The 26,938-nt window shown below is 44.1% G+C and overlaps 1 protein-coding gene across 8 annotated transcripts in view; it reads left to right on the forward strand.

Moving 5' to 3' along the window:
• The window catches only part of LOC118389975 (rho GTPase-activating protein 32-like), a 262,757-nt gene that overhangs the window by 202,813 nt on the left and 33,006 nt on the right, over positions 1 to 26,938 (forward strand). For 6 of the 8 annotated variants that reach the window (XM_052529794.1, XM_035780032.2, XM_035780033.2 and 3 more), the window contains 4 exons: positions 10,514 to 10,606; positions 12,145 to 12,267; positions 12,746 to 12,823; positions 21,172 to 21,253. The exons of 1 other annotated variant lie outside the window; for it this stretch is intronic. In XM_052529794.1, the coding sequence (XP_052385754.1) occupies positions 10,514 to 10,606; positions 12,145 to 12,267; positions 12,746 to 12,823; positions 21,172 to 21,253 (376 nt within the window). Of the gene's footprint in view, positions 1 to 10,513; positions 10,607 to 12,144; positions 12,268 to 12,745; positions 12,824 to 21,171; positions 21,254 to 24,382; positions 24,465 to 26,938 lie in introns of those variants that run through there. One more of the 8 variants, XM_035780037.2, reaches the window with a different exon arrangement.

The raw sequence follows: 26,938 nt of genomic DNA on the forward strand, positions 1-26,938 counted from the left end.
GGCCTGCGATAGGTACTCACTCGCTCTCTCTGTTTACAGTTGTTTTCCCAGAGAAAGCTCTCTTGAACTGTGGCACATTTTCACAGCTAAATTGATGGGCTTTGAAGTATGGGAGTGGCTGTTAATGCTCACCCATATGATCATCCAGTCCTTCAGTAAATGGAAAAAGGCCCTGGTACTCATGCTCTCTGCCCCTAAAAAGAGACTCCCACAAAGGTAGGCTGACTAGGCTTCACAGTCACCACTTTGCTGCTGCGTCCCAAATGACACCCTATTCCCTACATAGTGCACTACTTTTGACCAGATCTGGGCCCTGCTCAAAATTAGTGCACAACATGTTTATAGGGCATAGGGTGCCATTTGAGACACAACTTCTCTCTCCAGCTGTCCCAAGTGTAATGTGAAACACTGGGCTGTGCGTTGACTAATCTCAGGAGGTCAGATTACTACGCCCACAGTGAAAGCACAGGTCCTTCTGTAGTGGGATGTTCAGTGCTAAAAACTACTGGTAAAACAGGTTATTAGGGTTTTCACAAAAAAAGGCTGTGGAAATACCTCAGTCGTGATTGGAGGAACGACATGTCGGACCTTTCAGTTTAATCCGTGTCCGTGGCTGCTGGGACAAGTAATAGCAGAGAGTTGGCGTACAGTAATTTAAGACAGCAGTCATTATTTGATTGTAGCCTTCAGGCATTTAATACACATAGGTCCTTATAGGATTAATTGGGGTAGGGGAAAATTGGCTTGAATTAAAATGTCACTAACCGTATTGTCGAGAGGCTGTTTTGCTGACCCCTCTTTGAAGCGCATATTTTGGTACATAGCTACTGCAGGTATTTGGATAGTGTTAGCCTAGCTAGTATGCTAACCAACATATTGCTTGCTCATTCCAATACTTGATTGTCACTGTTTTGTAGGCCAGTACTTGGGGAGCTAGATTGCCTGTTCGAAATGAGCTGACATTACCTTATACAATATCTTCCATGACTCGTTAAGTCTAAACGAACTTAGAGAAAATCTGTACAAAGTTGGTAAGAATATTCAGCGAAATTAGGAAACTCACTGCTAATCAACCAATCAGTCCCCCTATTGATTCAGTTAGCCAGCCAGCCTCCCTTCCCTTCAAGGCCTTGATGTTGTGCTTGGCTTTACTGTTGTGGTACCACATGTTCTCTAGTCTTTGTCTTTCTGGAGAGTCTTAGCCCTCTTGGTCTATGTTTTCTTGGTCATGTTGACAAGAAGGAGAGGGGCTGAAGAGAGGGTCTGGCGGAGTCCCAAATGGTACCCTATTTCCAACATGGTGCACTACTTCTGACCAGAGCCCTATGAGCCCTGGTCAAAAGTAGTGCACTATATAGGGACGAGGGTGCCATTTGGGGCACACACCCTGTCTGGCACTCAGAGGAGAAGGCTCACTTTTGGATTAGTGCGCTGAATAGGACAAGTCTTGTGGGAAGCGCCAGGGTATTCATCACCAACAGTAACCAACAAATGGAGCCCCAACAAGGAAAGCTTTCCTTTCCTTATCCTTTATAGCCTTTAAGCCCAAACCAGACCTGGCCATGCAAGGCCCTCCTCTGCTGCTCTGTACAGAAAGCCTTCTATACCAGATGCTTACTTACCTTCCAAATCAAGTGCTTAGTATTGTAGCACTGTTGCTACTGTTTTCATAACTTGAATGTCAGGGCTTTATTTTCAGCAGATTTTATTATTTTTCTTTTTTCAGTCAGTGGCCTGCTTTGTCATTGAGTCTAAATATGGCGTCAGTTTCAACGTACTCTCCCTCCCTGTGACATTTGACAAATGAGGATTGACTAGAGACTAATTTGATTTAACCAGAGATCCTTGACAGCTTCATCTTTATTGAACTCCCTCAAGGTGACATATGTCCTTCATTTAAATATTTGGACAGATCTGATAGCTCATTAGCCATTGTTTTGTCTGGTTGTGCCACAGTGAAGTCTCTAATGAAAAACATATTTTTTAAACCTCTGACAGGCTTTGTCATTTTACACGTCTTGCTATCTTTCACATATAAAATTGCCTTTTTTTCACTGTTTCCTCGTGGCCAGATTTGTCCTGGCTGTGGGTAAAGTTGGGGCTGATCTGGTTATAAATGTTTACACATCTTGTGGAAAGAAAACAAACGCTCCGAGGCTATGGTCCTTTTAAAACCAGGGCTAAGCTGTCTGTGTCATGTACATGTGTCGTCAGCTTGCGCCCATTAGGCCCCTTCCTCTGGGCTATAACACTCGGCCTCTGTGTATGTGTGTTGGTGGACTCTGTTCTGATTGGGTACGCACAGTGCCAGCTCATGTACTGGAATCAATGTGGCAGGCAGCGGGCTGGAACCTCCCGGAGAGGGTCAGGAAAGGATTTGGCTCCATGCCCACCACCTCAATGGTCTGCTCTGCTCTTTTTGTCTCTGACTCACTCTGCACTTCTCTGCTCTTCTCTCCTCTAACCTCTTCTCTTCTTCTCCAACCTCTTCTCTTCTTCTCCAACCTCTCTTCTCCTCCCCTAATCTCTCCTCCAACCTCTCTTCTCCTCCCCTAATCTCTCCTCTAACCTCTTCTCTTCTCCTCTAACCTCTTCTCTTCTCCTCTAACCTCTTCTCTTCTTCTCCAACCTCTCTTCTCCTCCCCTAATCTCTCCTCCAACCTCTTCTCTTCTTCTCCAACCTCTCTTCTCCTCCCCTAATCTCTCCTCTAACCTCTTCTCTTCTCCTCTAACCTCTTCTCTTCTTCTCCAACCTCTCTTCTCCTCCCCTAATCTCTCCTCTAACCTCTTCTCTTCTTCTCCAACCTCTCTTCTCCTCCCCTAATCTCTCCTCTAACCTCTTCTCTTCTTCTCCAACCTCTCTTTTCCTCCCCTAATCTCTCCTCTAACCTATTCTCTTCTTCTCCAACCTCTCTTCTCCTCCCCTAATCTCTCCTCTAACCTCTTCTCTTCTTCTCCAACCTCTTCTCTTCTTCTCCAACCTCTCTTCTCCTCCCCTAATCTCTCCTCTAACCTCTTCTCTTCTTCTCCAACCTCTTCTCCTCCCCTAATCTCTCCTCTAACCTCTTCTCTTCTTCTCCAACCTCTCTTCTCCTCCCCTAATCTCTCCTCTAACCTCTTCTCTTCTTCTCCAACCTCTCTTCTCCTCCCCTAATCTCTTCTCCAACCTCTTCTCTTCTTCTCCAACCTCTTCTCTTCTTCTCCAACCTCTTCTCTTCTTCTCCAACCTCTCTTCTCCTCTTTTCTCCTATCCTTTAACGTATCCCTTCTCCTTTTCTCTCCTCGCCCCTTCTCTAATCTCACCTACTCCTCTCTTCTCTTTGGGGCTCAGCTCTCTAACCTCTCCTCTCCTTCTGCTCTAACCTTTCTCCTCTCCCCTTCTCTAACCTCTCCCTCTTCCCCGCTCCTCTCCCCTTCTCTAACCTCTCCCCCGCTCCTCTCCCCTTCTCTAACCTCTCCCTCTTCCCCGCTCCTCTCCCCTTCTCTAACCTCTCCCCTTCTCTAACCTCTCCCTCTTCCCCGCTCCTCTCCCCTTCTCTAACCTCTCCCTCTTCCCCGATCCTCTCCCCTTCTCTAACCTCTCCCTCTTCCCCGCTCCTCTCCCCTTCTCTAACCTCTCCCTCTTCCCCGCTCCTCTCCCCTTCTCTAACCTCTCCGTCTTCCCCGATCCTCTCCCCTTCTCTAACCTCTCCCTCTTCCCCGCTCCTCTCCCCTTCTCTAACCTCTCCCTCTTCCCCGATCCTCTCCCCTTCTCTAACCTCTCCCTCTTCCCCGATCCTCTCCCCTTCTCTAACCTCTCCCTCTTCCCCGCTCCTCTCCCCTTCTCTAACCTCTCCCTCTTCCCCGCTCCTCTCCCCTTCTCTAACCTCTCCATCTTCCCCGATCCTCTCCCCTTCTCTAACCTCTCCCTCTTCCCCGCTCCTCTCCCCTTCTCTAACCTCTCCCTCTTCCCCGATCCTCTCCCCTTCTCTAACCTCTCCCTCTTCCCCGATCCTCTCCCCTTCTCTAACCTCTCCCTCTTCCCCGCTCCTCTCCCCTTCTCTAACCTCTCCCTCTTCCCCGCTCCTCTCCCCTTCTCTAACCTCTCCCTCTTCCCCGATCCTCTCCCCTTCTCTAACCTCTCCCTCTTCCCCGCTCCTCTCCCCTTCTCTAATCTCTCCCTCTTCCCCGCTCCTCTCCCCTTCTCTAACCTCTCCCTCTTCCCCGATCCTCTCCCTCTTCCCCGCTCCTCTCCCCTTCTCTAACCTCTCCCTCTTCCCCGCTCCTCTCCCCTTCTCTAACCTCTCCCTCTTCCCCGCTCCTCTCCCCTTCTCTATCCTCTCCCTCTTCCCCGCTCCTCTCCCCTTCTCTAACCTCTCCCTCTTCCCCGCTCCTCTCCCCTTCTCTAACCTCTCCGTCTTCCCCGATCCTCTCCCCTTCTCTAACCTCTCCCTCTTCCTCGCTCCTCTCCCCTTCTCTAACCTCTCCCTCTTCCCCGCTCCTCTCCCCTTCTCTAACCTCTCCCTCTTCCCCGCTCCTCTCCCCTTCTCTAACCTCTCCCTCTTCCCCGCTCCTCTCCCCTTCTCTAACCTCTCCCTCTTCCCCGCTCCTCTCCCCTTCTCTAACCTCTCCGTCTTCCCCGATCCTCTCCCCTTCTCTAACCTCTCCGTCTTCCCCGATCCTCTCCCCTTCTCTAACCTCTCCCTCTTCCCCGCTCCTCTCCCCTTCTCTAACCTCTCCGTCTTCCCCGATCCTCTCCCCTTCTCTAACCTCTCCGTCTTCCCCGATCCTCTCCCCTTCTCTAACCTCTCCCTCTTCCCCGCTCCTCTCCCCTTCTCTAACCTCTCCATCTTCCCCGATCCTCTCCCCTTCTCTAACCTCTCCCTCTTCCCCGCTCCTCTCCCCTTCTCTAACCTCTCCCTCTTCCCCGATCCTCTCCCCTTCTCTAACCTCTCCCTCTTCCCCGCTCCTCTCCCCTTCTCTAATCTCTCCCTCTTCCCCGCTCCTCTCCCCTTCTCTAATCTCTCCCTCTTCCCCGCTCCTCTCCCCTTCTCTAACCTCTCCCTCTTCCCCGCTCCTCTCCCCTTCTCTAACCTCTCCCTCTTCCCCGCTCCTCTCCCCTTCTCTAACCTCTCCCTCTTCCCCGCTCCTCTCCCCTTCTCTAACCTCTCCCTCTTCCCCGCTCCTCTCCAAACAGCGTTTGATTTCCTCTGCTCACCACTCAGTCTTTCCTTTTGTTCTCGCTTTCTCTCATCTATAGTGCATTACTCAAGAAGTTGCCAATGAAAAACTAGAAACAACCGTCTTTTCAATATCATTAGGATTGGCTACATTATGCGCTCAGTCAAACATGTCTTTCTGGCCTATGCTCAAGTCAGACACACACACCAGGGCTCCAGACTGCGATAATTTAGTTGTATTTTGTGGCCCTTTTACTTGGCTGTTGCAAGTCATGTTTAATTGGTCGCTTCAAGTCATGTTTAATTGGTCGCTTCGGTGTGAGCTGCACATTCTACATGGTCACTTCACTCCAAATGTCCTATTTTTTTTAGGAGGCTCTAACCATGATTTGGTCAAACAGTAAAGTGCGTTTTCTTCATGATCATGGCTCTAGTGTGGCCATTTTGATCGCATGTGCTCCTAAATATTTAGCTGTGCAAAATGTTTTTGCCCAGATAATAATTGTTGTAAAGGTTATGCTTTGCTGTATCGCTATTTGAGTATCCTAGAGAAAAAAGTGAGTGCTGATCCGTGACTGTGGTGGTTACACCATTACTACAGAGAGAACTGGTTATCTCTCGCCCAAACTGTTCAAAAGTAGTGCTACATTTGTTACCTTCTATTGTGCATTGGCTCTGCAGCTGGTTGCATCTCCATTGGCGGGCTGTATTTTACGTTCCTTAACCATGTCATGAGCCATTCTTAAACTACTTGTGGGCCATTAGCACCTTGTTAAGTCATGTTACCTCATTAGCTAGCAAGTTAACAACCTTGTAACTTTACCAGTATATCCTTTCTAGCGCAGGCGTTTCGCTAGCGGAACCCCTCGACAACATTCCGCTGAAAAGGCAGCGTGTGAAATTCAAAAATATTTTTTTGAAATATGTAACTTTCACACATTAACAAGTCCAATACAGCAAATAAAAGATCAACTTTTTGTTAATCTACCCATCGTGTCCGAATTAAAAAAACAACAACATATTATTATGTTAGATCACCACCAAGTCAAAAAAACACAACCATTTTTCCAGCCAAAGATAGGAGTCACAAAAAGCTGAAATATAGATAAAATGAATCACTAACCTTTAATGATCTTCATCACACTCATAGGACATCATGTTACACAATACATGTATGTTTTGTTCAATAATGTGCATATTTATATCCAAATATCTCAGTTTACATTGGCGCGTTACATGCAGTAATGACTTGATTCCAAAACATCCGGCAATTTTGCAGAAATACTCATAATAAGCATTGATGAAAGATACAAGTGTTATTCACAAAATTAAAGATAGACTTATCCTTAATGGAACCGCTGTGTCAGATTTTTTTTTAAACTTTACGGATAAAGCATAATCTGAGAACGGCGCTCGGAGCCCAATCCAGCCAGAGAAATGTCCGCCATTTTGGAGTCAACAGAAGTTAGAAATGGCACTATAAATATTCAGTTACCTTTGATGATCTTCATCAGAAGGCACTCCCAGGAATCCCAGTTCGACAATAAATGACTGATTTGTTCCATAAAGTCCATCATTTATATCCAAATAGCCACTTGTTAGCGTGTTCAGCCCAGTAATTCATCTTCAAGAGGCGTGAGCACTTCGTCCAGACAAAAACTTGAAAAGTTCCGTTACAGGTCGTAGAAACAAGTCAAACGATGTATGGAATCAATCTTTAGGATGTTTTTAACACAAAACATCAGTAATGTTCCAACCAGAGAATTCCTATGTCTGAAGAAAAGCACTGGAACGAGAGCTAACTCTGTTGGGAGCGTGCGTCACGAGCCTGAGACACTCTGCCAGACCACTGACTCAAAAAGGGCTCATGAGCCCCTCCTTTATAGTAGAATCCTCATTCAAGTTTCTAAAGACGGTTGACATCGAGTGGAAGCCGTAGGAAGTGCACAACTTGACTCCATAAACACTGTGTATTCGGTAGCCCAAGCTTTGAAAAACTACAAACCTCAGATGTCCCACTTCCTGGTTGGATTTTTCTCAGGTTTTTGCTGCCATATGTGTTTTGTTATACTCACAGACATCATTCAAACAGTTTTAGAATCTCCAGAGTGTTTTCTATCCAATACTACTAATAATATGCATATATTAGCATCTGGGTCAGAGTAGGAGGCAGTTCACTCTGGGCACGCTATTCATCCAAAAGTGAAAATGCTCCCAAACATTTGGGGGCACAGAAGAATGGAAAAGGAATAGCTTCTTCAGGAGTTCAATGATCATACAGTAGTTCACCAACTACTTTGCAGACAGATTTCAGTGTGTCAAATCGGAGGGCATGTTGTCCGGTCCTCTGGCAGTCTCTACAGGGTGCCACAGGGTTCAATTCTCGGGCCGACTCTTTTCTCTGTATATATCAATGATGTTGCTCTTGCTGCGGGCGATTCCCTGATCCACCTCTATGCAGACGACACCATTCTGTATACTTCCGGCCCTTCCTTGGACACTGTGCTATCTAACCTCCAAACGAGCTTCAACGCCATACAACACTCCTTCCGTGGCCTCCAACTGCTCTTAAACGCTAGTAAAACCAAATGCATGCTTTTCAACCGTTCGCTGCCTGCACCCGCACGCCCGACTAGCATCACCACCCTGGATGGTTCCGACCTAGAATATGTGGACATCTATAAGTACCTTGGTGTCTGACTAGACTGTGAACTCTCCTTCCAGACTCATATCAAACATCTCCAATCTAAAATCAAATCTAGAGTCGGCTTTATATTCCGCAACAAAGCCTCCTTCACTCACGCCGCCAAACTTACCCTAGTAAAACTGACTATCCTACCGATCCTCGACTTCGGCGATGTCATCTACAAAATAGCTTCCAATACTCTACTCAGCATACATATTAGTCGCCAGACCCACTGGCTCCAGGTCATCTACAAGTCCATGCTAGGTAAAGCTCCACCTTATCTCAGTTCACTGGTCACGATGGCAACACCCACCCGTAGCACGCGCTCCAGCAGGTGTATCTCACTGATCATCCCTAAAGCCAACACCTCATTTGGCCGCCTTTCGTTCCAGTTCTCTCCTGCCTGTGACTGGAACGAATTGCAAAAATCGCTGAAGTTGGAGACTTTTCTCTCTCACCAACTTCAAACATCTGCTATCTGAGCAGCTAACCGATCGCTGCAGCTGTACATAGTCTATCGGTAAATAGCCCACCCAATTTACCTACCTCATCCCCATACTGTTTATATTTATTTACTTTTCTGCTCTTTTGCACACCAGTATCTCTACCTGTACATGACCATCTGATCATTTATCACCAGTGTTAATCTGCAAAATTGTAATTATTCGCCTACCTCCTCATGCCTTTTGCACACAATGTACATAGACTCTCTTTTTTTCCTTTTTTTCTACTGTGTTATTGACTTGCTAATTGTTTACTCCATGTGTAACTCTGTGTTGTCTGTTCACACTGCTATGCTTTATCTTGGCCAGGTCACAGTTGTAAATGAGAACTTGTTCTCAACTAGCCTACCTGGTTAAATAAAGGTGAAATATGTAAACAAATAAAAATAAATGACCGATTTGCATGTTGCCACTCAGAACGTCACTGACATTCTTAAAGAGACCGTGTACAATTTTGAATGCAATGCATCTCAATAGGAAACCGTGCTTTTTACACCATGTAGAAACCTATTATTGCTTTGTAATTTCAATGACAGCTATTTGTATCAACATTTTAGCTTTTAAAATAAATGCATGCATTTACAGGGTTACATATTAGTTGACAGAGCACAACATTTGCTTCAAAAGTAGTAGGTTGTAATTAATTTAGGTTGTATCTTAATCAATTTAAAAAATCTTATTTTCTGGTGCTCCTACATTTTATGTGGCGCTCCTAACTTTAAGTTGAGCGCACCAGTGCTACCAACACATTTTTTTATTCATTCAGAGCCTTAATTATGATTCCTGTATTTAAAGTCTCTGCCCTGCCCTGTGCCTGTTTCGCTGTGGCCTGCTTCTATGATGAGCGAGACTCACTCCCTCTCCCCCTGCATTCCAGGAGAAAATAAAGTATTCTGATTGTAGGCTATAAACATTTCAAAATCCAATTGCGGGAAAAACACAGCTGTTGTCACTGTTGAAGAGAGGAGGTTCTAAGCTTTCTGTAGACATAAATGTTCTCTCTATAGCAACTATTTTACAACCATGATATTTGTTATGGCTTTTAAATACAGAGCGTGTGAAATGCACATCAGCCATTGCGAGTGCACAGGCTACAACTGCAAAGTTTTTTTGAGACATTACATTTACTGTTAGATTAATACTTGGCTACCAGCAATGCTGTGGTAGCCATGCTGGTTAAGTGTGCCTTGAATTCAAAATATATCCCTTAGTGTCACCAGCAAAGCACCATCACACCTTCTCCTCCATGCTTCATGGTGGGAACCACACATGCAGAGATCCGTTCATCTACTCTGCACGGCGGTTGGAACCAAAAATCTAAAATTTGGACTCATCAGACCAAAGGACAAATTTCCACCTGTCTGTCCATTGCTTGTGTTTCTTGGCCCAAGCAAGTATCTTCTTATTGGTGTCCTATAGTAGTGGATTCTTTGAACATGAAGGCCTGATTTACGCATTCTCCTCTGAACAGTTGATGTTGACATGTGTCTGTTACTTGGATTTATTTGGGCTGCAATTTCTGAGACTGGTAACTAACTTATCCTCTGCAGCAGAGGCAACTCTGGGTCTTTCTTTCCTGTGGTGGTCCTCATGAGAGCCCGTTTCATCATAGCGCTTGATGGTTTTTGCGACTGTACTGTTTTAAAGTAATGTTGGACTGTCATTTCTCTTTGCTTATTTGAGCTGTTCTTGCCATAATATGGACTTAGCCCTATTTGGTAAAAGACCATCTTCTGTATACCAACCCTACCTTAGCACAACACAACTGATTGGCTCAAACACATTAAGGAAAGAAATTCCACAAATGAACTTTTAACAAGGCACACCTGTTAATTGAAATGCATTCCAGGTGACTTCCTCATGAATCTGGTTGAGAGAATGCCAAGATTGTGCAAAGGGTGGCTACTTTTGAAGAATAGAAAATATATTTTCTTGTGTTTAAAAATGTTGGTTACTACATGTGTTATTCCATAGTTTGATGCCTTCACTATTATTCTGCAATGTAGAAAACAGCCCAAATAAAGAATGAGTAGGTGTGTAAAAACCTTTGACTGGTACTGTACACTACCTTTTTAGTAGCTGTAGGTCATTCAACACTGTGTGGAACTAGTATTTTATATGTAAGTGTTTTACCCATTGTCTGTTCCTGGTTTCCTCTCTCACAGGCAGTTTCCCAGATGCTGATGGCTTACCTCTCCCGCTTCTCAGCGATCGCTGACAACAAGATCAACTGTGGGCCCGCCCTCACGTGGATGGAGGTGAGCTTCTGTCTGGGTTTATGCCTGTGTGTCTCATGCTGTCTGTCTGTCTGTCTATCAATCTCCCATACACACTAGACCAGAGCTCTCCAAACCTGTTCCTGGAGAGTTACTGTCCTCTAGGTTTACACTTCAACCCTAAATTATTAATTAGCAACTGATTCTAATAATTAGCTTGTTGATAAGCTGAATCGGGTCAGTTAAAACTGGGTTTGGAGTGTGAACCTACAGGAGGGTAGCTCTCCAGGAACACGGTTGGAGAGCCATGCTCTACACAAATAACATATACTGTAGTTTCCCCATTTTCTTGCATGCACACATGCTTACTGCTCCTCTCTTTCCTTTTTCACTCACACGTAATTAAGTGATAATGCCAGAGAAGCCGGGTATATTGGCATGAGTGTCAGGCCTGAGACGGGGTACCAACGTATTCAAATAATGATTTATATATTTTCATTAAAAGCGTTATTTTGTTGGATTTATTCATACTATTTCATCCTTCCACAAGATATAGGTCCGACGCAAATCTAGGGTTGCTATCCAAGCCTTCTACCCAAGTTCTGTATCTATGGACACTACCCAGTCATTTGTTCTAAATGTTCTATTTCCATACTGGCTGGCAACATTCTTCTCCCTTGCTTACTAGCTAGCCAATTATGGCTAACTTACAGTTTCGTCAAACATTTTAGTCAGAATAACAACAAAGTAGCTGCAATTTGCATTTGTTAAAGCTGTTTTCTAGTGACATTTATTTGGATACATCCTTAACAATGAGCTAATGATGTGCTATTTCAGGACAATGTTGTTCAGAGGCGCTAGCTAACACAATTACTTAAAACTGAAGCTGGAAAGACTGCAAACTACAGTAGCTGCCCTTCGTTTCATTTGACCTGTTTTCTATTGACATTTCTTATATATATATATAAGAAATGTCAATAGAAAACAGGTCAAATGAAACAAAGGGCAGCTACTGTAGTTTGCAGTCTTTCCAGCTTCAGTTTTAAGTAATTGTATATATATATATACATCCATAAAAATGATGCTGATTCTTCATGATCTTTGACTGGCTGAGAAAATCTCCCTCCGTCTATTTTATCCTGACATCTACACGTTCACTACTATGAGACAGCTGGAGATCGAATTTCAATACTGAAACAATGTTGCAAATGTCAGAGACAGAAAGCAAGGTTTATACAAATCTCCGCATTTGAAAACCAATTGCTAGTCTAAAAGAAATGGGATATATTGTCTAGATTATTTTTACAGTGGAGATCAAGTTTATAACTTGCCTGGCTGGGCTGATGAGACAGTGGATTGCGCAGTGAGATGGACCAGAGTAAATAGGCATTTAAACGTCATAGCTTTAGCTGGTAGTAACTTGTGGAATAAACACTGGCTGGAATGCAGTTTTAACCAGTCAGCGTCCAGGATTAGCCCCACCCTTTGTATAATAGAACAGTAACTCACCAACCCAGTGTAATGTGTGCAGTGACAGACAGTAAATATGACACTAACTTGATTGTGTGTGTGTGTTCCAGGTTGATAACAAGGGCAACCACTTACTGGTCCACGAGGAGTCTTCCATCAATGTACCCGCCATCGCCGCCGCCCATGTCATCAAACGCTACATCGCACAGGCCGCCGACGAGCTCTCCTTCGAGGTGACCGCCAAGTACAGGGAGAGCTGAACCGCATTTAAACAACACGTGCACATACAAATGCGTGTACACACACTCACATGGACAGATACAAATGGGAATGTCATGGATAAATGGCTGTGCTTGGATGCAGTGATAAATAATCATACGTATTTTATGAGCACGTTGTTCTTTGCTGTATGACAGGTAATCTGCATCATATTTACTATTCTACAGATGCCCCAATACATTGTTGTTCCTAGGGAGTTGTTTCTCCATTACTCTTTTCACACATCTGATTGAACATGCAATTCTTCTGTACAAATACTCTGATGCAGTTAGTGGTTCCCAAATGTGTCTTAGCAAATAATACCCACCACCTCTATATGTAGGATGATGTTTCCCCTCAGATGTATTCACAGCATGACTAGTGAGTCCCTTCTTTAGCAATGACTGATCCAGCTATCCCTCTCTTCTCCTATCTCTCTCGCTCCCCTGACAGGTTGGGGACATTGTGTCAGTGATTGACATGCCCCCCAAAGAGGACACCACATGGTGGAGGGGCAAGCACGGCTTTCAGGTTTGTGACCCAGAAGCACATACACACAAACAAACAATTACTGTGTTACGAATCCCTTTTGGCCCGACAGTCTAGGGGGGGGATGGTAATGAGACCCGTAACAACTCATGCAAATTATTATTGTGACAAAGTAAAAGTGTGAACGAAATAACCACGACAACAGAAATCTACCGTCAAACTCCAGATTTATTTATAAACACACGGTAATGGGGGGGGGAGCAGGAAAAGGGGCTGAGCTGGACCCAAGGAAAGAAACAATAAGTATTCAAAAACACCCCTAAGCTAGACTAGCCTACTTTAACAACAGCTAACTAACTAACCAAAAATACAGTGGGTGGTCCGCCCAGTTCTAACTAGTGTATTTAACAAAGTTCACCTACGGGTAGTGTATGCCCATGGGCGATTTGTCTTGGTTTCCCCCTTTTCCCACCAGCAACAAACAAACACCATAACCAAAAACAATACTCACAGGTGATGACAAAGTGCTATGAGGTGCTTAAACAAAAGAGAGGTTAAGACACAAAGCGAGAGTGAAACACAGAGACCTACAAACATGGCATTTACAGAGAGATTGAGCTCAAGAACAAACAAATGATGGGGTTTTTAAACCATGGGGAAGGAACTGTGATAGGTTAGGAAATAGGAGGAGGTGTGTCTTCTGATTGATGATTAAATTGACTGATTGGGGTGTGATGATTTTCACCTGTGAGGGGAGAAGAGAAAAGAAACACACAGGATACACACACACAGGATAACTGTATCCGTAACACTCCCACCCTTAAAAGAGCAACCCTAGGGGTTGCGACTACAGTATTTCAATGAATACTCACAACAAAGCAACAACCTTGCAAAACATACAGAAATCATTTTCACACACGAGACAAAGCATCTGCCAACACATTATCGTTAACAAAAACTGGTTACCCGATTTTGTCTTCGGTAACGGTCCGACACAATCAACCACCACATGCTCGAATGGTTCACCTATGACAGGTATGGGACAAAGAGGAGCGGGAGGAATAACCTGGTTTGGTTTTCCTGTTAATCTGACATGTGTGGCATGTCCGACAGAACTGAGCCACATCTTGTTTTAAACCCGGCCAAAAGAAATGTCGAAGGATCCGATCATAAGTTTGTGATTCCTAAATGACCAGACCACTGGTGATCATGAGCAAGGGATAACACATTTTGTCGAAAGGCTGTAGGAATCACTATTTGGTAAACAGCATTCCAATCTCCATCCGCGTCAACATGGGGTTTCCATTTACGCATGAGGAGATTACCATCAATGAAGTAAGCCACGTTCTTCTTCACATCTTCCAATGAGACAACACTAGAAAAACATTTAGCAAGCTTGTTGTCAACCTTTTGGTTAGCAATCAGCTGCTCACGAGTGACTGGTAACTGTATTGCATCAGCAATAAGTTCAACGTTCTTTGATTCTTTCCTGGGCTGTTTGTCAGAGGTGATCAGCTTCTCAGAGGTATCACACAATCCATCCTCTTGATCAACCTCTTTGAACAGAACAGTGTTCGACAAATCTCTCATCACCCTCTTGTCGTGCCTGAGCACGAATGACAGCACAAGCGGGGAACACATGTGGATAACTCTGTGCCAGCTCATTCGAGAGAGAGTGGTCACTTTTATCCAATACGGGTACTACCTTTCCTCCGGCAATATCGTTACCCATTATAGAGGTCACACCTTTCACTGGCAACATAGGGCGTACCCCCACTCTGAATATTCCACTGATTAACTCAGTGTACTTTCACAAAGTGCAATGGCACAAAACCCATTTCAATACCCTGCACTAACACACTGGAACCACAGTATGTATCGTCAGATAAGGGCAACACATCAGACAATATAAACGACTGCGCCGCACCAGTATCTCTAAGGATTTTAACCGGTCGTTGAGACGCTTCGTCATTCGTTAGGGACACAAACCCCTCGAATGAATGGTTCATAACTGCGGTCGGGGACTGAGACTTTCAAACTACAGTTACCCTGAGGCACCTGTTTTGTTGCAGACCTCACAACCGTACAAATTAGAGCAACACCTGTTGGTGGCTTGGCACGAAGAGGCATCCCTTGTTTGCGTTTAAGCAGGAAGCAATCATTAATCATATGTCCTACTTCATGACAATAGAAACAGGGACGCTCATTCTTCTGGCATGCATGATATACTACTGCTGGCCGACTAGGGCTAAAGGTAGTTAACTCAGTGGCTCTACTCTCAGTTTGAGCCGAAAACACACTCTTGTGCGTCAACACAAACTCGTCTGCCAACACAGACGCTTCTGCCAGGGAGGATACTTTCTGTTCGTTTAGGTAAACTACAATGCGTTCGGGTAAGCAATTTTTAAACTCTTCCAACAAGATTAACTCCCGGAGAGAGTTGAAACCAGTTACCTTACTAGCAGCATGCCATTTATCAAACAGATTTCCCTTGTCTCTAGCAAATTCCACATAAGTCTTACTAGAAGACTTTCTATGAGACATAAATCTCTGTCGGTATGCCTCAGGCACAAGCTCATAGGCACGAAGAACAGTAGCTTTGACCACTTCATAATTCAAACTGTCCTCCAGAGGTAGCGCTGACAAAACCTCTTGGGCTTTACCAGTTAATTTACACTGAAGTAATAGGCACCATACCTCTTCAGGCCATTTCAATGCTACGGCTATACGCTCAAATACACAAAAATAGGAGTCAACCTCTGACTCTCTGAACAAAGGTACTAAGGCAATCTGCCTACTAATGTCAAGACGTGTTTGAGGACACAGCAGGTGAGGACGACTCACAAACAGGCACAGTAGGACCGGAGGCTAGCCTCGCTGTCTCTGCCTCCAGTTCCATCTGGCGCATTTTGAACTCCAACTGGCTTTGTTCTCTGTCTGCTTCAATTTTACACATCTCCAAATGCCGTTGTTCTCGTTCTTTTTCTGCCTCTATTTTACACATCTCCAACTGGAGAGTCTCTCGCCTAATTTGGGCTCTCTTCCACCTCCAGTTGGAACTGTGCTAAACGGACATCCCTCCTGGCATCACCATTTGACAGTGGGGAGAGTGGATCAAAACGGGACAATGTGGCTGGTGTTTTAGCCTCTCCCTCATTATCAGACACCAATGGGCTTACAGGAGCAGCAACATCCGCTACAGGGGTAGTAGGCTCAGGCAGCGGTAACACAAGCACCTGCTCTTCCAACAATACATTTAATACTAGCCGTTTCACCTCCGCCTTAACTAAACTCTGCAGAATCGATACTGAATAATGGTCAGCCAAGGTCATTAAATCAACTCTACGACATTTGTCAAAAACCTCCTACGAAGGGTTATCCAAAAAGGATTTCAAATCAAAAGTAGTCATTTTACACTACTTCACAAGTGCCAAAGAAAATAGCAAACACTAATGCTACTTCAGCTATGACGCTCAACACTGAACTATACCACTACAACAATCTACATGAGCGGCATGGGTGTCAGTTATGACAGATCCCGGATGAGCCCCCACTTATGTTACGAATCCCTTTTGGCCCGACAGTCTAGGGGGGATGGTAATGAGACCTGTAACATAACTCATGCAAATTATTATTGTGACAAAGTAAAAGTGTGAACGAAATAACCACGACAACAGAAATCTACCGTCAAACTCCAGATTTATTTATAAACACACTGTAATGGGGGGGAGCAGGAAAAGGGGCTGAGCTGGACCCAAGGAAAGAAACAATAAGTATTCAAAAACACCCCTAAGCTAGACTAGCCTACTTTAACAACAGCTAACTAACTAACCAAAAATACAGTGGGTGGTCCGCCCAGTTCTAACTAGTGTATTTAACAAAGTTCACCTACGGGTAGTGTATGCCCATGGGCGATTTGTCTTGGTTTCCCCCTTTTCCCACCAGCAACAGACAAACACCATAACCAAAAACAATACTCACAGGTGATGACAAAGTGCTATGAGGTGCTTAAACAAAAGAGAGGTTAAGACACAAAGCGAGAGTGAAACACAGAGACCTACAAACATGGCATTTACAGAGAGATTGAGCTCTAGAACAAACAAATGATGGGGTTTTTAAACCATGGGGAAGGAACTGTGATAGGTTAGGAAATAGGAGGAGGTGTGTCTTCTGATTGATGATTGATTGTTGACTGATTGGGGAGTGATGATTTTCACCTGTGAGGGGAGAAGGAGAGAAAAGAAACACACACAGGATACACACACACAGGATGACTGTATCCGTAACAACTGTGTTGCAGTTTAGAACCTGGGGTGTTTATAAGTTGGCATCCACTCATCTTCTGTCTACTGTAGACTCCACAAGGCCAGGATTTTTATTGTGCTTTGGTGTCTATCAATTTCTCTTTTCAGTCACATTTGGTTTGGCCTTTTAGCTAATTCTACTATATTTATCCATATACAAAAGACCAAATCAGCTCATTGTTCATTTGGGTTAAACATTTCTCTATGGACTATCTCATCAGTTAAAGACAGACATACTCATTGTATCATACAAAATGGGTACACAGAGTGGTTGTTCTCGATCGTGATGTGATTATATTAGCCTAGCTACGTTTTCCAGTATTCCATTTAAAGTGATCAATAGTCTTTCTTTGAGCACAATAAAGCCTGATATTGTGTTGTCTGTTGATCTAATCCAGCTGAACTTCCTGTGCCCTTAGCATTGACCCCTAGCAGTGTTCTGGTCATAGCTGACCCATAACATTGCCGCTCGCTGCCCCGGGGGAAAAATAGTGACACAGGCCAGCTGGGAGGGCTGCCATGTTGGATGGGCCTTCACAACATGTTGTTATTAAACGCTGCAGAAGGACAATTAGGAACTTGGGAAGCTGTTAGGCTAAAGACTCTTGGAGGCGGTTGTTGCCTGTTGCTTTGTTGTACTGTAGGGGTGCATATGCTGAGTTTTAAAGAGAGGGAACATTATTTGTGTGTGATTTTGGAATATCAAGTAGATGAAGATTCCTTGGTTTTGTCAAAGGTATTATCTGTCTATTATTTCATTATTATGAATCATGTCCCTCATTCCTACCAATAATCATGGATGGTCTGGTGCATACCATGATGTTTGATCTTCAACAATGATGTCATAACTAGGTTATTACACACAATGTTGGTCCTTGAAAACAATCTGGATTTTGGGGAAATGCCATTGTATGTCAATGCTCCACTAGATGGTGGAGCATTGATTGGATTGTGTATCTGCTCGCACAAAGCAAATGTCAATGTCCTCCCTGCTATCTCCACTGGAGGGCAGTCAGTCACCCGACAGGCAGTCTGAGTCAGTCTGTGGCTTAAGGTCAGGTAGGCAGCTCACGTCTTTCTGTATGACACAACACATCAGCCTGCCTGCAGAGCCTCAAGGAGAGAGAGAGGGGGGAGAAATATATATATATATATATATGAGAGAGAGAGAGAGAGAGAGAGAGAGAGAGAGAGAGAGAGAGAGAGAGAGAGAGAGAGAGAGAGAGAGAGAGAGAGAGAGAGAGAGAGAGAGAGAGAGAGAGAGAGAGAGAAGCATGCGTCACATCTTTATATAGTACTGTTTGTAAGTTGCAAGACAGCTGGACCTTGGATCCATATGATAGTCACATTCAACCCTCTTATCAGTCACATTTACTACAAGATGGAAGCCATTTATTAGTGTAGTCTGGTCTCTGATTTGTTAGGTATCGCACACGTTAAGATTTGTAAATCAGAGATGGGACTAGATGATTCGTCAATAATGACAGAGAAGGGTTTTTGTCAAATTGCTCTGCTGGGAATGGCTTTAGAGCCTAGAGATTTATATTATTCTATTATACAGCATAGAGATTTATATTATTCTATTATACATCCTAGAGATTTATATTATTCTATTATACATCCTAGAGATTTATATTATTCTATTATACAGCATAGAGATTTATAATATTCTATTATACAGCCTAGAGATTTATATTATTCTATTATACAGCCTAGAGATTTATATTATTCTATTATACAGCCTAGAGATTTATATTATTCTATTATACAGCATAGAGATTTATATTATTCTATTATACAGCCTAGAGATTTATATTATTCTATTATACAGCCTAGATATTTATATTATTCTATTATACAGCCTATATATTTATATTATTCTATTATACAGCATAGAGATTTATATTATTCTATTATACAGCATAGAGATTTATATTATTCTATTATACAGCATAGAGATTTATATTATTCTATTATACAGCCTAAGAGATTTCTTAACACTCACAAAGACTTGAGGAAGACAGTTTATCCTGGAGCAGGGATGGGCGTTAGAAATAATTTTACTATTCTAATAATATCATGCATTTTTCCAGATATTCGAAATATATGGTTTATTTTATTTTTTTCTTCATTTTTGTAAAAAAAAAAATGGTACATATGTTTTTAACCTGAGCATACCTGGAGGGGACGGTATGTGTGAGCTCTGCTGCTGCAGGGGAGGGGAAGGTATGTGTGAGATGGAAAGGGACGAGATAGAGTAGCTAGCTCGTCAGACTTGATACACTAGCTAACTTGTAGCAGCCACAGTGTTATTTATCATCCCATTTGACCGTGCCCTTCTTGACTGGAATAAATTGGAGTAGACTAGAAAAGTAATCTAGCTACCCTGGCTAATTGAGTCTACATTTTGCTGCGATTTTGGTTGCTTGTTGTAGCCCACTCCTTCTCATTTCGCTGATGTTTCATTTCGTAATTTTAATTCCATCTTGCGTTGTATTAGTGATCCGTCATTTCACTTGCTACACATGGAGTCTGACTGTGGTGCCGCTTTACTTGGCCGACAAAACAAGCTACGTGTATATGAAGACTATTTCATGGGGCGCACATCATATAAACTACATTCAAAAGTGTGTTGTTTTATTAGATTGTAGCGGCCCGCACAGATAGCTGTGTGTTGTGTGTTAGGCTATTAGTGAGTTGTGTTGCATTTACCAGTGTTCGCGGAGTCCGACATGGCAATCAACCTGCTATCTGCCAATCACGGGAATGCCTGGAATGTTCTGATGCCGGGCATCCTGGCAATTGGCGGAGTGGCGTGGAGGGGGGTTGGGCAGGGGGATGAAGCATTGGAAGTTAAGACCAGGTTTAGCCATTGTTCTCTCTCTTACGTCTGGCCTTCACAAGAGAAGGTTACGGTTGGTTTGTGGGGTATCCTTCATTTATTTGGCGTGGGCTACGGCCAAACAGTAGCCTGTGTAAAGTTGGGTTAGTAAACCGTCAATTCATAAACTCAAACCTCAGTCTGGGCAATTGTTCCTTTATGATCTAGTCAGGTCATTACAACATTAAGAATTTCAAATGTAATGGTATAGCCTTGTATCTAACATGACATTTAGAAAAAATATGCATATATACTCACAAAAGTGATAGAATACTTTGTTTGCATATTCAAATAAACCTGTCCATCCCTAGCCTGGAGGCATCTATGTCTATTTGCACTGGGAGGATCAGTTGTTTTAAATCAGAAATAATTTGTTTTACTCATGTTCATTTGAAAAATAATATAAAGAAATATATGTTTTATTGTCACACACAGGATGGGTGCAGTGAAATGTGTTGTTTTAAAGGGTCAGCCATAGTAGTATGGCACCCCTTGAGCAAATTAGGGTTTAAGTGCCTTGCTTTTTTTCACCTTGTTGGCTCGGGTAATCGAGCCAGCAACCTTTCGGTTATTGGCCCAATGCTCTAACCGCTAGGCTACCTGACGCACTAACATCTGTGTCCGACAAGGATATTTTTCTTTTTGGTTGACTGTAGAGATTTTAAACTATCACAGTCTGCTCTTGACTTGTGTCCAATTATAGACTAGAAGGAAATGTTCTTCTGATATAAAATATTTGGGATACACACACAGCATGTAAACACAGTCTCACACACACATTGCCCCACACACACTCACCCTCCGGCCTTTACCTCCGCTTCAGCTGGCACAGACCATTCCTAAAAGCCATAGCTTGGGCAGCTAATTAGGCACATGATCTTGACTGAACACCGCAACGAGCACAGCACATTTCCAAGTGGCATCCTGGGTCTCACACCAACCTTTTAGTATGTGTTTATACCAACTGCCTATGGACTCCCTAATCCAGAGAGAGGTCTCCAACAAAGGCCAGATGCACAGTAGAGACATATTGATATAAGTGGCTGAAGGCTGTTTATCAGTCTTTAGTGGTACTGCTCTCACTCACTCATTCATTCATTCATTCATTCATTTTCACACACACTCATCCTCTCTGCTCACTCTTGTGCTCTCTCTCTCTCTCTGTCTCTGTGTGTAAAAAGTGTTTTTTTGTCCTTTCTCCCCAGGTTGGCTTCTTTCCCAGTGAGTGTGTGGAGCTGATAAACGACAAGGTGCCGCAGTCCGTCACCAACTCGGTGCCAAAACCAGGTACTGTATTTCCTCTCGGTGCCAAAACCAGGTACAGTGAGGCATCCGTGACTCTCCTAGCATTCGCTCCTGTAACAGTATAATTTTAAACCGTCCCCTCGCCCATACCCGGGCGCGAACCAGGGACCTTCTGCACACAACGACAACAGTCACCCTCGAAGCATCGTTACCCATCGCTCCACAAAAGCCGCGGCTCTTGCAGAGCAAGGGGAATTACTACTTCAAGGTCTCAGAGCAAATGACGTAACCGATTGAAACGCTATTTAGCGCACACCGCTAACTAAGCTAGCCGTTTCACATCTGTTACACTCACCCCCCTTTTGACCTTCCTCCTTTTTCCGCAGCAACCAGTAATCCGCGTCAACAGCATCAATGTAACAGAATAACTTTACGTCCGTCCCCTCGCCCATACCCGGGCGCGAACCAGGGACCCTCTGCACACATCAACAACAGTCACCCTCGAAGCATCGTTACCCATCGCTCCACAAAAGCCGCGGCTCTTGCAGAGCAAGGGGAATTACTACTTCAAGGTCTCAGAGCAAGTGACGTAACCGATTGAAACGCTATTTAGCGCACACCGCTAACTAAGCTAGCCGTTTCACATCCGTTACACTCCCACTGGGTGCTATGTTGTTTTTGGTGGATAAAGTATATAATAGTTCTTATCAAAAATGTGTTGTTGTGATTTTGACATAATTAACTATAAACTACTAACTAGATATATCTGATATTTATGACAGCAGGAAGCAGTTGGTTATGGAAAATGCATATCAACGTTAGAGTATGATAATGTCTGGTGAGATTGGGGGGGATTCCCAACTGTGATCTCGTCTGTAAGTGTGTGGTGTGATGATGATGTGGATGGGATGTGTGGTGTGTCATGGTGACTGAGCTGCAGCAGGTGCTAGTGCCACTCTGTGGAGGAGTAAGGGTGATGCTCTACACAAGTGTCGGTCTGTCTCAGGCGGCTAGGCCAGCTGAGGCTAAAGCACAGAGCAATGTGAGGGAACACCTATCATGTCATTGCAGAGACCACTGAATGAGTGAAGTCACAACCAACCCAAACATTTCTCATGTTAACTGGCCTTTTTAAATGCATTTCAGGGCTGACTCCACAATACAATAGGGTGAATCCAAAAGGAAAATTTAGTGACTGTATAGACCTAGGGATTGATTGAAGAGACTTGTGTATTCAACACAACACTAGACTGCAAAATAACAACATAAGACCTAGATCATAATATTGATCTCTTTAGTTGAATGTGATGATCTTATATTGGTATGAAGTGTCCAGTGAGAATTCCCACTACTCAACGTTTCACAACTTGAAAAATGAAATCCATAGTTATCGTGCTCTTGAATAACCACCTAAACTCGCGTCTCATGTCTCTATTTGCACAATGTCAATGTTAATCCAATGCAAACACGCATCGCTGATCTATAGGTAGCCAGAGCAAACAGATAAGCCACCTAGCGCACTCATATGAGTATCCAAAAACAAACACGGCCATTCAACCCGTGAGTGTACCATAAAGCCCTATCACAATCAGAAAGTACAGCCAAAACATTCTGATAGGCGTAATAGAAACTCTATCATGCATGGACTTTGACCCCCTCTTACATGGGTAATACTTTTAGATGGATTGTGAAAAGTGCAGCTTATGTCATGTTTCGGAATGACCAGGCTGCCAAGCCCTTTCCATGGCATCCCATCCTATTCATATCTTATATCCTGAGATGACATCCCATTCCCTATAATGCTCTACTTTTGGCCAGAGCTCATGGGCTCTGGCCAAAAGTAGAGCACTATGTAGGGAATGAGGTACCATTTTGGACTCAGCCCCATGTACTCTCTCGATCAGCCACAGACACCTTAAGCTTATCTAAATCAGTCTTGAAAAATTCCCTTCCAATTCAAGGGGTGAATCACCCAATGACTCAGTGTCAGAACCAACCCTTTGGAATTGAGGTGGGAGGCCTGGTAGGAGCAGAACCATGCAAGGCCTGCTGGGAACAATATCAAGGCAAAGGATACAGGGAAGTGGTGACAAAAAAACAACACATCCCATAGGATCCCCATAGGATCCGTAATGAGGAATAGCATCATCACCATAACTATGCTGTCTCAGATGTTGTTAGGGGTTATGGCCCAATGTTATCTCGTGCACAAAATTAAAGGCAATGTTTCTAAGCATATTAGATTGTGTGTTATGCAAATAAAATAATGCATCATGCTGTATCTGTCATACTGTCCTGAATGCACACAAAGAAAGTCAACTCTGTGGAAATGGCTCCTATTTGCTTACCCACCAATTTTAGATCTCCACTCATTGAGTTTCCATATTGGTCACACACCTGAAATTTGCATGTGGCTTTTTACACGGCTTCACTCTGCTCCATGCATGTTTAAGCTTGTTGTTTATTTCACTGTCATCCCCTTTGCCCCCCTCCCTACTTCAGCATTCCCCTGCTCTGGTCTACGGCCGGCCTCCTGGAGTCTCTTCCCACCCTGTGCGTGCTGGTATACACCCCCTCTCCCTATCCCTCTCACAAACACAGGCCCCGTTCAAGTGCAACCTTCTTTCTTTCTTTGAAGTAGTCAATGATTAGAAATTACTGGACAAGTGAAAGCCATGTGATGGAGCCCTTGGGTTCACCTATCTAATCATGCTTAATCACAGATTAGAGGAGGGAGGAAGAAAGGATGCACTTAAGGGCCACACACTTTTCTTACCCACACTGCTTTTCCTCCTTCCACACCTGGTTGTCAAATTCAATAGTCATTGCAACACTTAATGATACTTTGTACTGGCTGACACCAATTTTTACAGTGAAAATTATTTTATTTGCTGACAAAGTTTTGTAGTATTCACTGCCCAATGATGTACTATGAAAGATTTATTCATTTCCTGTATATTAATTGAACTTTAACCAATGCACACATAATGCGTAATGTCCTTTTGTGCCTCCTCCACCAAGTGTCAGATGCCAAGCTATCTGACTGAGTGACAGTCTCGAAAACAGAAAAAAATCTGTTGTTCCTGCCATGTTCCTCCTCTAACAGGACGATCTCTCTCCCTCTCCGTTCCTACCCACCTCTCCTGCCTATCCATCCGTTTGTGTGAATGGCATACAGATTTGGAGATGGAGAGTGTAAAGCAGGACAGTGCATGGGTGACCGACCCGTTAAACTTCTACAGCCTGAGCTCAGGTAGACACGTGTGTCCATCCCTACGTGTGCCTTACCACCCCAGAGCTAACCCACTACTAACGCACACGACACGCTGCTGAGGCACACTGTCTTTCTCTGTCTGTTCACCAAGTCTCTAAAATACCACTACACTAGGACCAGAGTCCGCAGTTCATTCTTAGTTCATTCTTAGTTCTTGGTGCACTCTATGATGTAACTAACACAAGTGCTTTGGTCAAGTTTAGAAAAATACTTTAGGAGCCTTCTCTTTGATGCGTGGAAACTCACTTGAACAGCTAAATCCACTTACTCTCTAACCTGAACACTGTTGTCGGAGTGTAACGTACCCTCCTTTATCAGATTCACTTGCACTAGACTTAATTAGTTGATTACTAGACTATTTCCAATTAATGTGTTGCTGTGTTATTTACCTTTTGTTATTTAGGTTTATCAGGGTTCCTTTTGAGGAGTTGATCCTGCTGCTTTTTTTCTTCAGACCTCTTCAGCGTTCCCCCTATCTGGTTACCAGCCAGCTGTAGTTGTCTACTCTGTTTGATGTAACTTGAAAGACTTTCGGCTGTGGCTGTGGCTGGGTTCTAGACTGGCTTGATTTATTCAAGTCCTCCCTTTAAGACGGGTGCTATAAAAGGATCCTTTGGAGCGTTAAGCTTTGTCCTGCAACAGTAAGGAGCCAAGTCTTCTCCATGGTCACAGAAATGGCTACATTCTTAACAGGAACCCTGACATGTTCAAACATACACTCACCAGCGCCCCTGCATAGAAAATGGTTCCTGTCCTTTTAGCTGGCGAACTAGGTTGAGATTTCTACCTCTGAAATTTCAGAGAGTGAGCAGATTGAAGGCGATCCTTTGCAGTTGGATACACCACTGTATTGAATTGCATTTGGGGGAAAAAAGTTACTTTGGAAAGCTCAGAATTGTTTTTAGCCTTTTTAACTCAAGTTTAAAAGGACATCTGCAAACTGTCTGACTTGGATGGTTACACTGAAGTCTGAGAGACGCAGGTCATCCACACACTTAAACACTGAAGTCTGAGAGACGCACGTCATCCACACACTTAAACACTGAAGTCTGAGAGACGCACGTCATCCATACACTTAAACACTGAAGTCTGAGAGACGCACGTCATCCACACACTTAAACACTGAAGTCTGAGAGACGCAGGTCATCCACACACTTAAACACTGAAGTCTGAGAGACGCACGTCATCCACACACTTAAATACTGAAGTCCAAGAAACGCACGTCATCCACACACTTAAACACTGAAGTCTGAGAGATGCACGTCATCCACACACTTAAACACTGAAGTCTGAGAGACGCACGTCATCCACACACTTAAACACTGAAGTCATCCAGAACGCCGCAGCCCGTCTGGTGTTCAACCTTCCCAAGTTCTCTCACGTCACCCCGCTCCTCCGCTCTCTCCACTGGCTTCCAGTTGAAGCTCGCATCCGCTACAAGACCATGGTGCTTGCCTACGGAGCTGTGAGGAGAACGGCACCTCAGTACCTCCAGGCTCTGATCAGGCCCTACACCCAAACAAGGGCACTGCGTTCATCCACCTCTGGCCTGCTCGCCTCCCTACCACTGAGGAAGTACAGTTCCCGCTCAGCCCAGTCAAAACTGTTCGCTGCTCTGGCTCCCCAATGGTGGAACACACTCCCTCACGACGCCAGGACAGCGGAGTCAATCACCACCTTCCGGAGACACCTGAAACCCCACCTCTTTAAGGAATACCTAGGATAGGATAAAGTAATCCTTCTCACCCCCCCCCCCTTAAAAGATTTAGATGCACTATTGTAAAGTGGCTGTTCCACTGGATGTCATAAGGTGAATGCACCAATTTGTAAGTCGCTCTGGATAAGAGCGTCTGCTAAATGACTTAAATGTAAATGTAAGTCTGAGAGACGCACGTCATCCACACACTTAAACACTGAAGTCTGAGAGACGCACGTCATCCACACACTTAAACACTGATGTTTAAGAGACGCACGTCATCCACACACTTAAACACTGAAGTCTAAGCAACAGTGTGATCAGCTCTGCTGTTTTCTCCAGCCTGACTGCCCTAGTATGGCAGGTGTTTGTCCAGATGTTCTGACCCCACTACTCTTTGAATCTCCTACTTCCTCCCTGGGCTGGAGCTGGCTTCCTGTCTGGGGACCAGTCGAGTGACTTGGGCAGCTGTGAGGAGCGCAAGCGAGCCAAGACAAGAGCTGGATGTGTCTATGAGAGAAGCAAAGTGAGAGATAGAATGTGTGAAGGAGACAGTAATATTTGTCATGATTTTCCCAATGGGGCTTTGGTCAATTTCCCAACACATATGCTCTGGGCCGTGAAAGTATGTGAGGCACAGAGACCTTGTGTAGTTTGGGCCTGTGGGGAATGATTGGGGGAGATTGTCTCAGGAACAGCCCTCATTCTCTTGGATGCGGAATGCGGGTGCTGACGCACCTACTATGACCCTTGGGTC

Source organism: Oncorhynchus keta, chromosome 11 (assembly GCF_023373465.1).
Source record: "Oncorhynchus keta strain PuntledgeMale-10-30-2019 chromosome 11, Oket_V2, whole genome shotgun sequence".
Classification (NCBI taxonomy): Eukaryota; Metazoa; Chordata; class Actinopteri; order Salmoniformes; family Salmonidae; genus Oncorhynchus; species Oncorhynchus keta.